This window comes from Sarcophilus harrisii, chromosome 1, assembly GCF_902635505.1.
Source record: "Sarcophilus harrisii chromosome 1, mSarHar1.11, whole genome shotgun sequence".
Classification (NCBI taxonomy): Eukaryota; Metazoa; Chordata; class Mammalia; order Dasyuromorphia; family Dasyuridae; genus Sarcophilus; species Sarcophilus harrisii.
In genome coordinates this window covers 166,102,698-166,119,347 of record NC_045426.1, presented here as the reverse complement: position 1 = coordinate 166,119,347, position 16,650 = coordinate 166,102,698, and the positions used below count along the sequence as shown (strand labels likewise).

Genomic DNA, 16,650 nt, shown 5'->3' with positions numbered 1-16,650 from the left:
TCTCTTTTTCTGATATGTCCTCAATGACTTCTTTTATGCTACTTTACTCCACACACTATCCTTGGGAAACTAATGAAGCTCATTTAGATCCACTTACAACCCACTCTTGTTTAGATCATGCACAATTTTGATTTTCCTGAGATCTAAAAATCATTTCCTATGATTCAGAATCATATGGAATCCCAGGCTGGTGTTTTGTTTTGTTTACAAATATGTTTAGAGGTCAAGAAATAGTTTGAGATCATTAAAAGTGATAGCAATTTCTGAAATGTAATTTTTCATTTGGATCAAGCTCTTTGTCTATTTGCAATGCCTATCCAAGATCTATGTTACAGATTAACTTAGTTAGACTGCCCAATCCAACTTCTAGATTTATTGGCATCTCCATTCAACTTTTGAGAGAAACCTGCTACTATACAGAAAAATCCTATATTCATTAAGAGATCACTTTTTCCTAATTAATATTAAACTTAGGGGAATACAGGATGATCTATAAACCCACCTTATTCCATACATACTTCCAGGTCACAGAAATATTACTTCCTAAAAGTGCCTTGATCCAGGTGATTGGGTTTTGATAAATCTCACCATTTTTTGCTTTGATTTTACCATTTTGTAAGATACTGGCTTTGTAGGTGGCATCCTAAAATGAAAATTTTGAAAAAGAGAAGAGATTATAAAGTGATTTTCTTGAAGTATAAGCAACAGTAAGAAAATCTCAACAAGATTCAAGTAGATACAGTAGATAATTTAAACTAAAATGTGAATTACTAAAGTTAATTTGATGAAATTTTAAAAATCTACAAATTTCATAATCAGCAATCTGATTCTATAAGTTGATTTTAAAACAGTAACACCAAATTACCTCAAATTAGGAAAGATGACAGGCTGTCATTTAGTTTTTTGTTCAATCATTTTCAGTTAAGTCCAACACCATTTGAGATTTTATTGGCAAAAAGTGGTTTGCCATTTTTTTCTTCAGCTCATTTATCAGATGAAGAAACTGAGGCAAACAAGGTTAAGGGACTTGGCCAGGGTCACACTGCTAATAAGTGTCTGAGGCCAGGTTTGAACTCAAGAAGATGAATTTTCCTGATCCAAACCCAGTGCTCTATCCACTTCACTACCAAGCTGCCATAGTCATTTAGTATTAAATCCTTGTTAGAGGTAATTCCTATTATTCCTAGGTTGCCTCCTTTATCACTTCCCCTACTTTTTGCCTAAAATCTAGTCTTTATCAAATATATTTATTTGTGAAGGTAAACCTTCACAAATCTCTTGAAAGAATAATAATACCAAAGTTAAGTTACCTAGCTGTTTACTTGTTGACTTTCTAGTTAGGCAATGATTTCCTTGAGGGCAGGGAATGTTTTGTACTTTTCTTTGTAACCCCAGTTTTTAGCACATAGCAGGTGTTTAATAAATACTTATTGACTTAAGCTATCTATTGATAGGAAGCTACCAAGCTAAACAAAAGTTACTTCAAATTCCAATGAGAATTGTCAAAACCTAAAAATATTAACAAACAAAGGCAAAGCATATAGGAAACAAAACTGAATTACAAAAATATCCTTTGTGTATATATTCATACCTGATTTCACTGGAAATTAGAACTTCTTAGGAAGGAAACTCTCTCTACTAATATAGACAGTCAATTATGTCATTGAACCATAGATCTAGAGCTGGAAAGGAAATCAAACACCATCTAGTCAAACTTCCTCATTTTACAGATGAGGAAACTGAGGGTCAGTGAGAGTAAGTTTTTAGTCTACAAATCATATGCATCAGAAATGGGATTTAGATTCTGGTTCTCTGTCTGTAGTCATGGCTTTTTTTTTGACTCAACCACACATCACCAGTTGTCTGGGGCACTGGGAAGCCAAATGACTTTGCCTAAGGTTACACAGTCAATAAATATCAGAAAAGGGACTTGAGCCTCCGTCTTTTTGGCTCTAAGGCCCTCTTTCAAAAATGATTTTTTAAAACTGTTATTTGTAACAAAAGTACAGAAGTGTCACATCTAAAAAAGAATATACTGTTCTCCAGCTCTTGAAGCAGCTAACAAAATGTGACATGGCAATGATACCACAGAAAAGTGTGACAAGGGGAAAAAGAATTTTGACATCAAAAACTGTTTTCTGTTGGGTGTCAGATTGCTTTTCTATTCGTTCTAGCTAGGCTTGGCATACACCCTAGGCAGAAGATAGATACTGAGCATCAAAATGCAGATTTCTAATCCTTTCTAGTGGACAAGTTGCTAGATAGCACAGTGTTAGTCATGGTCATTAGTCTTCACAATGGCCTCACTTGGGCCAGTTGAGATACTCCTCAGAAGGGGCTGAGATTGCTTGGGTTCATGGCCCAAGACTGAACTGAAGCCACGACTGAAGTCTTGGTACAGTGACAAGATCGATAGATTTGGAGTTAGAGGAACTGTGTTCAAATCTAGCCACTGTTGCTGTTCTTAAAATCCAATCTCCTTATTTGTAAAGTAAGAGAGTTGGATTAGGTAACCCTAGTGTTCTTTCTGGCTCTAAAGCTGTGACTCTATGATCCTTTCCAGGTTATAGAAGCCACAGGAAATATTTTAGCCAGTATATTCTGGCAAAACTTTTGGGTAGGGTAGAGGGAAAATCCTAGTATGAGCAAACAAAAGTCACTGGCCTGCAATACAGCTCTTGTAACTGAAAGGACCACACAGAAGTAATGCCTGTAACAGAAAATAAGGTTAATAGCCAAGTTTCCTCTTCTAGATCATTGTTTGAACTGTAATGTCCAAAAAAGGAACCAGACCAAAATCATACATACAAACAAATTCAAGGAGTATACTGGAAGATGAAGTTCAGACTTTAGGAATCAAGCAGAAAATGTAATGCTAAGAAAAAACTTGTAATTTGTTGCATTTACCATATTTTGGGGTACATGGGAAATATTAAGTTGGCCATGTGACACTGAGACCAACTTTCCTGTGCAAATCTTTAATTAGCCTGGAATGAACAGAGTTTTGCCCAAAAGTGCTGACAGGAGGAGTGTCTGTCCTCACTGTGAGAGGGGACTACACTCTCTGAACCTTACCTCACCAAGTGTCTCATGGTACTTGGGTTAATATGTGGTATGACCAGTCCTAGGTCATTATCTCTTGGGTTCCTCTCTCCCAGGACTCACCTTCCCTTTAGTCTTTAGGACAAGGCCCAGACAAGGCTCTAGGGGGAGAGGCTGCCCGGTCTCTGACTACAACTGCTCCTTGTCAGATTATCTTCTGTGCTTCTGAGCCTCTTGGGCTCCTCCATTCCAACTCTCTCCTGGTGCTCCTCTTACCTCCCTGACTTCTCCTTCTCTGTCTCATTTGCTGAATCTTCCTCCAGATCATTTAACTGCAGGTGTCCCTCAGGGTTTTGTCCTGGCTCCTCTTCTCTTCTCCCTCTATACTACTTCACTTGGTGATCTCATCAGGGCCATGGATTTAATTACCATCTCTATGCTGATGGTTTTTGAATCTACTTATCTTACCCCAAACTCTGCTGCATCTCCAATCTTACATCCCCAATTACCTTTCAGACATTTTAAACTGAATGACCCATAGAAGTTTTAAACTCAAAATGTCCAAAACAGAACTCATCTTTCCCCTGAACTCCTTGTTCCTCCAACGTTCCCTGTTACTGTAGAGGCTAACGCCATTCTCCCAGTCCCTCAGGCTCACAACCTAGGAGTTGTCCTGGATTCCTCCCTCTATCTAACCTCCCACAGCCAGTCTTCTCCCAAGGGCTACTAATCTCTTTGCAAAATGTCTGGAATACTGCCTCTTCTTCCTCTCAGGCTGCACCCTGGTGCAAGCCCTCATCACCTCATGCCCAGACTATTGCCAGAACCTGCTGGTGGGTCTGTCTGCCTCAAATCTCTCCCCATTACAAAGCATCCTCTATTTAGCCACTAAAAATTTTTTTCTAAAATAAAGGTCCAGTCATGTTACCCCCATATTCAATAAACTACAAAGGCTATTCCCTTCAAGGGACAAATAAAAAAATCCTCTACTTGACTTTCAAAGCTCTTCAAAATCTAACACTCCCACACACACACACACACACACACACACACACACACACACTTTTCCAATCTTCTTATATCTTACATCATTCTAAATAGTGATATTTCTGCTGTGCAGTGACACTGGCCTGCTGGCTGTTTCACTAATGAGACCTTCCAGGCTTTTTTTCTAGTGGTTCCTTATGACTTTGGTTTCCTTTAAGTAGCTACTAAAATCGCATCTTTTATTAGAGGAATTTTTAACCCTCTTTAATTATAGCATTTTCTCTTTGTTATTTCCTACATATATGGTATATAGCTTGCCATATTTTTACACACACGCGCGCACCCACACACATATTTGTATGTTGTCTTGATCTTTAGATTATCAGCTCCTTGAGGATAGGGACTGTCTTTCTCTCCTTAATACAATACAGAACTTAATACAATGCCTGGCACACAGTAGGTACTTAATAAATGTTTATTGACTGATTCTCCTCCATGCCTGGAATTCTTTCTTTCCTCATTTCCATCTCCTAGTTTCCTTCAAAAGTCCCAACTAAAATTTCCTCTTCTACAGAAAGTTTTTCCCAATCCTTCTTAATTCTAGTGCCTTTTCTCTCATTATTTATTTATTTATCTTTTAAATAGCATGTTCTACATATTTGTGTGTTGTCTCTCCCACTACAATTTGAACTCCTAGAGGAAAAGGACTGTCTTTTATTTTTTATCTTTTTTTGGGTATCCCTTGTGTTCATCTCAGTGCTGGCACATAGTAGGCACTTAATTGCTTACTCACTGGATGACTGCCTTTGATACTTCTTACTCCTCCAAATATTTTTTGTCTCAGGTAAATGAATTCCATGTACTTGCTCTATTTTCCATTTCTACTGAGTGTCATGCAAGTGAAAAAGAACAAAAGCTCTAGAATCAAAAGATTCAAGTTCTCACCTCTGATTTTTGCTACCTGATTGATCCTGGGCAAGTCAGTTGAACTACCTGTGCCTCGGTTTTCTAATTTGTAAAAAAGAAAGAATTGTAGACCAGATACCCTCTGAAGTACCTTACAGTTCTAGATCCCACCCTTATAGAATATGATCTTACAGTTATAAATCTTCTTGAAATGAGGAGTCTTTATTATAAGTCACCATGGATAGCTACAAGTTTCATAGTATTTTAAAATTGGAGGGGATGCCAAGGGTAATCCAGTTCAATCTATTCATTTTATAAATACAAAACCTTATGTTCTGATAATTTAAATTCAATAAGAGATTTAGTTTTTTTTAATGTAAAGCTTTTGGATTTCTATGTATCTATATGGATATGTCACACACCAAAGCCTGGCACATAAAATATAGAAGACGTTAACCTAATGAATCCCATTTCTGAGGGAGCATTTCTACAACCAAGACTACAATGAATTCAAAAGAAAGCTCCCAAAATTTGAATGTTGGAAGAGAGTAAATCTTTTGGCCATATATCTAAAAGAAGCTTTTTCTTTCCCTAACCTGGCTTTGTATTTACATGTAAACAAAATATTGTATTCACAGATGCTTCCAATATCCAAATTACTCTTTGGTTTTAAATGAGATACCTTTGGAAGATGCATTAACTTTCCCAGGTCTCTATAATACTACTTAGTAGTAAATTGGTGGTTTCCAAATCTCTGTGATCAAAGATAATCCAAATGTGTTTATGCTTCACTGGAATCCCTCCTCCTATAAGATAAATGAACAGTTCTGTTTTGGAGCCCCATGAAGGGAGGTATGGCCAAAGACAATTCTGGAAGGCATCAATGGATCTATGATGTCACAATCTTAGTATACTGTATACTGTCAAGAATATGAGACAGAAACTTAGTTCTGCATTACCACAATTTTGACGTCTAGTTGTTGCTTAAACAATATTTACTGAATAAGGTGGTTGCTGAAAAGCTACCTGTGCTTTCAGGGCTTTCTGAAGCAATGAAACCAATCCTCTATTGCTTTTGTGACTTTGAATAAGCCCTTAAATCTTCTAGGAATCAGTCCCTCCCCCTAAAATAAGGGAGGGAGGTTCAAAGACCTGGGAAGGACTTTTCTAGTTCTCAGTCTATGAATCTATAAGGTTTTCTGTAACAGTGGCTCAAGTTTTCCATTAGGGCTAGTCAGAAGTCTGTCTGTACAAAGGAATCAAAACCATTATTTAAATTCCTACCATGCTAATTATTAGAACAGTCAATGGAAAATATAAGAGGTCACTGCCTTGAAAAAGCCTACAAGGAAGTTGGATGACAGGATTATAAATATGAAAAGGTAAGTAGCAATACAATATAATAAGATTCAACAGTAAGTAGTCTGGGAATGCAGAAGGCAAAGAGAAAAAGGAAAAAGGCTTTTTTTCCTTTTTTTCTGGTAGGAAGAGAAAAGGGAAGGAACCAGAATCTATTAAGCACTGACTATAATTAAGTACCTACTGCATGCCAGGCACTGTGCTAAGTATTTTATAAATGTTATCTCATTTTGTCCTTTATCCTTGAGAGTTGGGTACTATTATTTCTCATTTTATATTTGAGGAAGCTAAGGCAAAAAATTAGGCAGCTAGATGGCTCAATGGATAGAGTGCCAGATCTGCAGTCAAAAAGACTCATCTTCCTGAGTTCAAAGCTGGTCTCTGACATTTCTTAGATGTGTGACCCTGAGTAAATCACTTCATCCTGTTTGCCTTAGTTTCCTCATCTGTCAAATGAGCTGGAAAAGGAAATGGTAAATCATCCCAGGGTCACGAAGAGTCAGACATGACTGAAAAATGAGGCAGAAAAAAGGTTAAGTGACTTGCTGAGGCTCACAGAGCTAACAACTATCTGAGTCTAGACCTGAACTAGGTCTAGACCCAGAGCTCTATTCACTGTTCCAGCCAGCTAGAGACCCAGGCAAGTGAGAAATACTTGAAGAGAATGGATAAGTGTGTGCTGGATTTAGAGTCAGGAAAACTTCTGTTTAAATCCTCTCTTGAATACTATATGCTGTGTACCAACTGGTCTTGATTCTGTACTAACTATGTAACCATGGGCAAGTCACACTTTATAGGCTTCAATTTCCTCATTTGTAAAAATACTATCTATCTCTGGTAGTTGCAAGAAGATTGAATGAGATGATGTAAATCAAGCCCATTGTAAACTTTAAAAATAATATATAAATGCTACTTATTGTTGCAATTCCTCATTCTAAGAAGAGGAAATAATAGCCAAGTAAATGATGTTCCTGAATAAATTTCATTCAGAACTAGTAGACTCAAAGTACTCCACAAGTCAATTTTGTACTTGATCTAAGGGGTATAAATCACAATAATGAGTAGGAATATTTAAACACTCAAGAATACAGTGACATCTATTCAATTATAGACCCTGAGCAATCTACTGTCCTGAAAAAGATAATGTGTGACTAGATTATAATTTTCAAATGTTGACATTGTTTTAGAACTTAAACCCATGACAGTACCTGCATTTTGAATTCCAGAACATCATTTCCTGGTTTAATTCTTCCCAAGGAAATCAATTCTTTGATCTGGGTTTTTTTCATTTTCATCTCTGCTCTGCAGTGTAAAGGTTCCTGTTTGTTATTCTGATTGGAAGATTCTAAGGAGAAATTAATTTGACTGTTATCTGCAAGTGTGCCAACAGGTCTTGACTCTGTATGATTTGGTTTCATCCTAAGCAAAGCACCACTGTCTGCACATGCATTTCCTTGATGAGCAAGCAAAGATTGCACAAGTGATTCTGATACTGTCCCGGGTGGATCTTGAGAAACTGTTTTCTTAGACGTGTTTCCTGGTAAAAGACTATGGGTAAAAGCTGGCTGGCAAACAGTGTTTAGTTGATGGGTATTATTTCTGACAGTTGCACTTGGGGTCTCTAAAATATTTAAAGTTTCAGTTATTGCAGAGGGATTTAGAGATTTGCTTCCTTTGGCTGTAATTACTGCAGTATAATTTTTTTCTTCTAAATATTCTGCCTGAGCACTAGAAGTCACTGACTGGGGAGGGAGTTTAACCATTTTGATGCCACGGATATAATTACTTTTTGATGTCCTCTTTAAGGTATAATCTCCAGGTCTTTCATTGGTGATTAGTTCATTAAAAGAAAAACATTCACTTTCAGCTGTTTTCTCATGTACCCATCTCTCACTTATACAACTACTCAGATTTTGGTTATCCTCCTGCCTTCTAGTACAGTGTGTTCTCTGACTGCTTCCACTGGTGGGACTGGAAGGGAACCTCACAGGGACAGAAACTGAATCAGGCTGCGTTGCTTTTTCCGCAGGAATAAAGTAGCTGCCTTCATCATTTTCATTGGAATTCCTTAAATCAGGTGATTCTTGCCTAGCACCCAGACCAGATGTGTTTCTTGTGTTCTTGTAATTTTGTATTTTCTGGCTTAACTTCTTCTGCTTCTGGGCTACTATTAAAAGGTTCTTTTGTCGAGTGGCCAAGTTTGCCAGTTTTTCTCTCAGTGCTCCCTGTCTGAAAGATTCTATCGAAGACCTACAGAAAGGAAAAGGAAAAAAAATACAAACTTTTAAAAAACAACAGCACAATAACATCCCATACACAAAATGAATGCTCTTTTGTTTCCAATTTAAAATTTCAGTCCTTTTTCAAGTATGTCTAACTCTTCATGAGCCCATTTGGAGTTTTTTGGATAGTTACTGAAGTGGTTTGCAATTTCCTTCTCCAAATCATTTTACAGATGAGGAAAATAAGACAAATAGGGTTAAGTGACATGCCCAAGGTCACATAGCTTGCTAGGCATCTCTGTATGTCCCAAAGGTATTTATTAGAGATGGGTCTAATGTTAGATAACAATACTATTTTAGTTTATATTTGACATTGGGACAAAATAAGACTCCTTTAAGTCATTAAACAATTAACAAAAGAAGGCTTTCTTTGCCTTAACATGGCACAAATTGCAACAAAGATATAGTAACACTTAGCTTTTCTGGACATGACCTTCCTCATTTCCAAACAGAAATATATCTGGGTATAGTGACTGACATGACCTTCAGAAAGCTGACAAAATGAAGAGATTCCTATTCCACAGTGGTGCCATTTTTTTATCCTTAAGTGACTGGGAAGCTGCATCAAAGGCAGATATCAATCACGTCAGGGAAATTTTTGCTACTATTTAGAAAAAAATAGTTCCTATTGCAGGAAAACAGGGGATCCTGGTACTCTCACTGTACTTCAAAATCAACATATTCATAACAGTGCTCATCTTTCTTTCCCACTCATCAAATTCATCCCACATTTCTTCCTAACTTCCCTATTTCTTTAGAAGACAACATTATTCTTCCAGTTATTTAGGCTCACAATCTCAAAGCCACTCTGGTCTCCTACTTCTCTTTTACACTTTTTGTTCAGTCACTTGCCAAATTTTATCAATTCTACATTCAGAACACCTTTCATATCAACCTTTCCTTTTTACCCTTATTGCCAATATCCAAATTCAGGTCCTTATTACCTCTTTTGGACAGCTGCAATAGCCTATTATCTGGTCTCTTAGCCTCTGGACCCTCCTTTCTCTCATCTTTCACTCACATAAAAACTGATTTCATATTACTTTTCCTCACTACTCTGTGATATAGCTTGCCAAACTAGTCCACTTGTTGTTTCCCATACATGACAGCCCATCTCCTGCAAACATGTCTGTGCAAAAGACTATTCTTCTGTGCTTATAATGTTCTTTCTTATCATCTTTGATTTTTGTAATTTCTATTTCTATTCAAAGCTTGGCTCAAGTGCTGTCCCTCACAAAAAATATCTTGTTCTCTCTTCTTTTTAACTAGGGAAGAAATTTGAATGTATTTTACATTTATTTATTTGTGTGTAGGTTACATTGTCCCCAGCTCTACTCCCAATAGAATGTAAGATCACTAAGGGCAGAAACTTTTCTTTTTATATGTGCTCTTAACACCTGGTACCCGTTTCATAGTACAGTTATGTTTTTCACATTGTGACTTTACTTTCTGTGGTTTTACTTTATTTTCAGTTGACATAAGAAATTAAATGGGAATTTGGGAAGATTTTTGTAGGAGCCACAGACAACACACAAAATCCAGCATACTACACATAGAGCTTATGACTAAATACTTAACCCAAACACCCCATAAAAAAATAAAATCAGACTTCTCTGATATGAAGGGAAGGCAAAAAAATTTATGCAGATTATCCAAATCACAAGGGCACTGCAGTCCTAAGCCCTATGATGGAAAGGATAACTGTATACACTTAATAGATTTTTGTTGAACACAATTAAACTGAACTCATTAAGAATTGAGAGACTTAAATTTAGAAATTGTTGAATTATTTTCAGTCATGCCAGATTCTTCATGATAGCATTTAGAATTTTCTTGATAGAGATACTGGTTTGCCATTTTTCTTCTCCAGCTTATTTTACAGATGAAGAAACTGAGGCAAACAAGATTAAGTGATTTGTATGGGATTACACAGCTAGTGTTTGAGGCTGGAAGAAAAGTCTTTCTGACTCCATCCTCTGTCTTCTGCACATTTGAATGAATGTTTGTAGATGGCTAAAAAATTGTGGAATTCTTAGTACTCTCTGCCAACTTTTTTGCCACTATGGTAAAATCATTCTAGAAGAAGAAAGGCCAGAGGAGGAACATTTGGTCTTTTTATATGTTTCGTGAATTGCCATAAAGAGTCACCTAATGTCAATCTGGTGGTCATGATCCTCTCCATACGAGTCTTCCTTGGACATCTAGACAGTCTTTTTCTGGGTCCATATTTGAAGTCTTTTTAACTTCTAGGAACTCATCAGAGCTTAAGATCATTAGATTATAGGATCATAGAGTTAGACTTGTAATAGAAAATCAAAATCATCTAGTTTATCGTTCTTATTTAATCACTGATGAAAGTGAGGTTTGGAGAGAGCTAGCAACTGAAGTTACTACCCAGACAGTAGAAGACAGAGCCAGGATTAAACTCAGATCTTCTTGCATGAAAATCCAGGACTCTTCCTTTCTATTCACTTAGCCTTGAAATATCTAATATCAGATCATAATCAGTGAAGTATTGAAACAGGACAAAGGATAAAGATGAAAAAAATTTTAATCATTCCACAAAATTATTTAAATGAACCATTGATTTTTAAAAAAAGAAACAGAAAAATAAACATTTCAACCAGAACAACTGGATTTGTCTTTCTCCAATTTTTTTTCCTTTGGCTTTTCTGATGACCACAAAGCAAAAACATGGCTTCATCGAGAATAAGCCATACCGGGGCAGCTAGGTGGTGCAGTGGATAGAGCACCAGCCCTGAAGTCAGGAGGATTTGAGTTCAAATTTGGTCTCAGACACTTAACACTTCCTAACTGTCTAACTGTGTGAACCTGGGCAAACCACTTAACCCCAATTGCCTCAGCAAAAAAAAAAAAAGGCATACTATACTAACTCTACTTCCATTTTTCAGTTATTAGACCATAGATCAGGAAAATGCTACAACTATATACTTAGATTTCAGCAACACATTTGACAACTTTATCCTTGTGAAAAGATGGAGACATACGAGCTATACTGAAGTAAAATTAGGAAATCAAATAGCTAGACTCAAAGAGTAGCTATTAAAGTTTTGATATCAACTTAGAAGAAAATCTCTAGACTATATGAAGGTTTTATCATTGACTTGGATAAAAGGATAGATGGAGTGATTATCAAATTTCCAGATGACATAAGGCTAAAAAGGGATTGTTAATATATAGTAGAATGTAAGCCTCTGAAGTCAGAGACTATCTCATTTTTGTATTCGTATTCCCAAGACCTAGTACAGTGCCTGGCACATATTAGCTCACCCCTTCCATGAATGAATTTTAAGCAATGTAAATCTCAAGGCTATAATCCAGAAACTGATTTGATCAACAAGCAGAGGCATATAGTAGAAAAGTCAACAATAATTTAGAATACAATCTTATTTATAAAATTTTATAAAGAACAATGAAAAATTAAGTAGTAGTGCTTTACAAAAAAACAAAAAGTAGTAGAAGGAAAAACAAATCTGCAGAAAGATCAACATGAATTTAAGTTAAGTCAAATCATTTCTAAAATAATTATAAATGAAACTGGGAGTTAACAGAAATAAGTGAAATGAAACAGATCTGCCAGCAATTTTCTGTCATCATAAACAACTATTAAGCTACTCCATCTGGACTGCAATGTACTATAGGAGGAAACAGAAATTGCACTGAAGAAAATATAATTGGTATATGTACAACAGAAATCCATACATAAAATGATCAATATCTCAAAGAAAAGTTGATACCAAAAAATGGAAAAATCATGGTGGTATTATTGCTTTAAAAAGTTTACTGAAAATGTATCAGTTATTCCAAAGGACCTATGATGAAAGTGGAACGATGGGGCCTGAAGTAGCAACTAGTAGCCAGTCAAAGGGATTAAGGTTCGTCCGCAGATTATGGGCTTGCTCTGAAGGATAGTGCGTCTTCGGATGGTGGGTTGCTGATCTCTTGTGAGTGGAGGATAAAGGTATTCCCAAGGGTAATGATCTGCTAGAGGAAATAGTTTTGTTGCTCTATATTCATGGATGTAATATAATGTCTATAGACATTGCCTATTTCCTATATGAAGATACCTACTACCTATATGAACTCTGAACACAACTTATATGAACTCTGAGCACAAATTGAAATATTTTCTCCACTTTATTTTATTTTGTTTGCAACATATCTAAAACAGAAATTTTTTGTGATTTCACATGTATAATTGATACATGTGGTGTGTAGGGGTGTAGGGGGGAAGAAGGGATAAAATTTTGAACTCAAAATTTATAAAAAGAAGAATGTCAAAGATAAATAAAAATTTTAAAAAGAAAAGATACCAGTTACTACTGGTTTCTGTAAAATCTTTAACAGGACTATCTGGGTATGCATCAAAGGGAGAAATGAGAGAGGAATAGATAGGCTTTTAAAATTTATTTTATGCTTTTCAATTAGCAACCATTTGTTTTCTCCTTTCTACTTCCTTCTGTCCTGAAAGAAAAATAGCCCTTATAACAAACATGCATTGTTAAGCAAAACAAATTCTTATACTGGCTATTTCAAAAAATGTTTATCTCATTCTACATCTTACATCTATTACCTCTCTGTCAGGAGATGTCTGACATATTTCTTTATTGGTCTTACGTAATCATGATTTGTCAATTCATTGATGAAAATTCCTAAGTCTTTCAAAATTGTCTTTATACAATAACAATACCATGATGGTTATTGTATAAACTGTTCTCCTTGCTTTGCTGACTTCACTTTACATTTGTTCATAAAATCTTTTCAGGTCTTTTTGGAACTGGAATTTTCATAAATTTTTATAGTACAATAATATTCCATTACTATATACAATATTCCATGATTATACAACCTTATTTGTTTAGTCATTGACTAATTGATGGGAACTCTCTAAGCTTCTAGTTTCTTGTCACTAAAAAAAGAGGTACTATAAATATTTTTCTTGGATAGATGAAATAATGCAATTGCTAGGTAAAAGATTTTGTATCGATTAGTGACTTTTGGGGCATGATTCCAAATTGATGGTCATAATAGTTGTAATTGTTGATAGATTAGATTTCTTCCTTTGAAAACTGTTCATTTTACAAATTGTAGGCAATATTTTTGAAGTCACAAAACTGTTGGAGGAATGTAAAGATCTAACTATATCTATTGTTTATTGATTACCAAAAAGGATTTGATTCAGTAAAGAAAGATGGAACCTTAAAGGTTTTCTTCCACAAAAATGTTTCCCACACAAAATTAAGATCTTACTAGATTCTACGACAGATATGACCTTGGAAATATTTGTTCTATAATCTACTGTCAGTAAAATTATTCCCCAGTTTCAGAGAAGATGTCCTGTACAAAGTTCAAATAGAAGAATTCTTACTGATGAGTTTTTGCATTTACTTTGTGGTTTGACATTGTGCTAATTACACAGGAGCCTGGAATGTTATAGGACCTTCTCTTGATGATGCCCATGGTCAATCAATCTTCCATCCACAATGGAAAAATAATTTAGATGAAGAATACAAATTACTCATTAAATTAGTCATTTTTCCTCCCTTCCTCCTTCCTTCTCCCTCTCCCTCTCCCTTTCCTTCTCCCTCTCTCTCCCTCCTTTCATTCCTCCCTCCCTTCCCTTCCCCTCTCTCTCATTTTCTCTCTCTCTCTCTCTCCCTTCCCTCTCTTTCTCTATGTCTTTCAATTTACAGAAGGGGTGAAACTAATGGATGAGTGACAACCAGATAACCAGGTTTATTTAACGAAAAAAGTAGCTTACTTGATAACCAAAAAGGATTTGATAAACCTATATCCTGTAATAGGTGATTACTATATATTTTAACATTATGATCTCAGAAGAATCTAAATTGCAGGTAATATAAATGATAATGGAAAGATTCATTTATAGTGAGTAGGTTGCAGCATATTACCAATGATAACATATTTTTAAAATTTGCATAATGACAGCATAAGGACATGTGTAATCAGAAAAGGAAGCCAGGCCACCTAAGTTACAAAAATGAATAGTAAGACATGGACAACATTATACTGATATTTATAAAAATGTTAAAAATTAAAAGCAACCAAAAAAAGAAAGGCCTTCAGATCATTGGGTAAACCCAGTATATATAGAGAGAATATTTTTACAGAATTTACAGAAAAGACATGGACAAAAAATTGACTATTATTTCCACAAGTATGGAACAAACATAAGTAGAATTCTACAATGAACTCTATAGAATGTGGGTACTATGTTTGTATTTCTGTATGGCTATCTACGTTCAAAATGTAGACTGGTTTCTCTCTTAATAAAGAGGGGATGGAGGCTAAAGAAATTACTGTTCATTCTTCAGATTATTAGGGTTTTCTGTGGACCATTGGGTTGGTCCTTAATCTGGAAGAAGGGCTTCAAAATGAAGCAGAAAAGAAACAGGATCTGAACCCCAATGAGGTTGGGGGCTGGAAAAACAAGATACAAAAGAGAAAGCTATAACTGAATAGTTATAACTTAGGAACAAATAAAAGGTTCTTTCTAATAAAGAATCAGCTTGATCTACAAAGAATGATGACATGGATCCATAGATGTTGTCAAATAAGACAGCATATAGTAAGGGTCAGAGAAAGAAGAGATGAGTTATGATACATGATGATTGCCTACTGAGTAGTAATGAGTCAGTTTTGTGTTGATCTGATAACTGGAAATCTACTGTTTTCCAAGAGCATGTATCCCGGACGTTAAAGAGAAGTACCTCACTCTTATCATCTAACCAGATGACAAATTTCCTCTGACTCATGAAAGGACAAATGATATTGTCATAAGGAATCTAGAAAATATTATTAAAATCTTGGGCAATAACTTGAAGATCAAAGGAGAACACCAGGTTTCTGTGCTTGTAATACTGTATTTATTAATATGTTTTACTTTAATGCAATACATGTCTTGCAAAAGAACAAACAGGCCTCTTTAGAAAGTATACCCTCTAAATATCAGTTATTATAGTTTATCAGTTATTAACAGAAAGGTGGAATGTGATCTTTACATTAGCATAGTGTTATTATCATGGCTGGGTGTCATTGTATTGACTAGGATTTTGTTGTCTTTCCATGCTGACTTTATTTGCATGGCTATAATAATTGGATTTTTTCCTAATTATGCTTTCTTTACTCTGTATATATATAAGACTGGCACAGTTGCTGTTTCCATCACTTCTGCTTCTTGGAGGTAAGAACTTCAGAAGACAAAGGAAATCTTGGGAAATGAAAAGCTGATTAAGAAGATAATGTCTGTGAAAAAGATTTGGATTTCTGAACTTTGGCTTAAAATACAGGAATAGCAAGCTCCAAAATGAAGTACAACTAACAAGGGCAGAAAATCAAATCAAAAGTACTTTGGATTAAGATGAAGGGGATGAGAAATACTACTTCATGTATGTACAACAACAAGACTAAGTAAAATGTAAGTAGAAAAAAAATATCAGTACAGATAATCAGAAAATCTTCAGAGAAAATTTTTTTTAAAAGCTAGCAATAAAACTCATAACCTCAGATATCTGTACAAATGCATGAAACCTAAGAAACAAACAAAATAAGAAGTCAAACTTGATCCTATACATAACACTGAGACTTTTTGAGATGAGACACAAAATTGGAACATACATTTGGAATAGTATGCTGTATTTAAAAAGAACCATATAGAAAGAAGAAAAGGATTGACAAGGGTTGGGGGGAAATTAGTACCATATATTACAATGAATAGAGTTTTGGATCTGGATCAGGAAGATTTGAGCCCAAATCTGGCTTTACAAAGAAAAATAACTTAGGAAGACTTAAGAAGTATCGCAGTCACTAATTATGGTTCTAGAGAACTCATGTAAAGTATTTACCTTCTGACAGAAGTGGAGTACTTAGGGCATAGATATCTCTCTATCTCTATTTGGATATGGCAAATTTGGGAATTAGTTTTGCTTGACTGTGGATTTTTATTACAAGGCTCTTGTTTTACTTTTCTTTTTCTTTCCAATGGATAAAAGAAAAGTAGAAGGAAAATAAAAAATATTTTTATTAACTGAAA

The 16,650-nt window shown here is 35.4% G+C and overlaps 1 protein-coding gene across 1 annotated transcript in view; it reads right to left on the bottom strand.

Annotated features, from left to right (window-relative positions):
- The window catches only part of ANKRD31 (ankyrin repeat domain 31), a 169,187-nt gene that overhangs the window by 27,161 nt on the left and 125,376 nt on the right, over positions 1 to 16,650 (bottom strand). Inside the window, exons 22-23 of the mRNA XM_031966397.1 lie at positions 7,503 to 8,544; positions 503 to 643 (exon numbers count right to left, since the gene is read on the bottom strand). Coding sequence (XP_031822257.1) covers positions 503 to 643; positions 7,503 to 8,544 — 1,183 coding nt within the window. The remainder of the gene's footprint in view (positions 1 to 502; positions 644 to 7,502; positions 8,545 to 16,650) is intronic.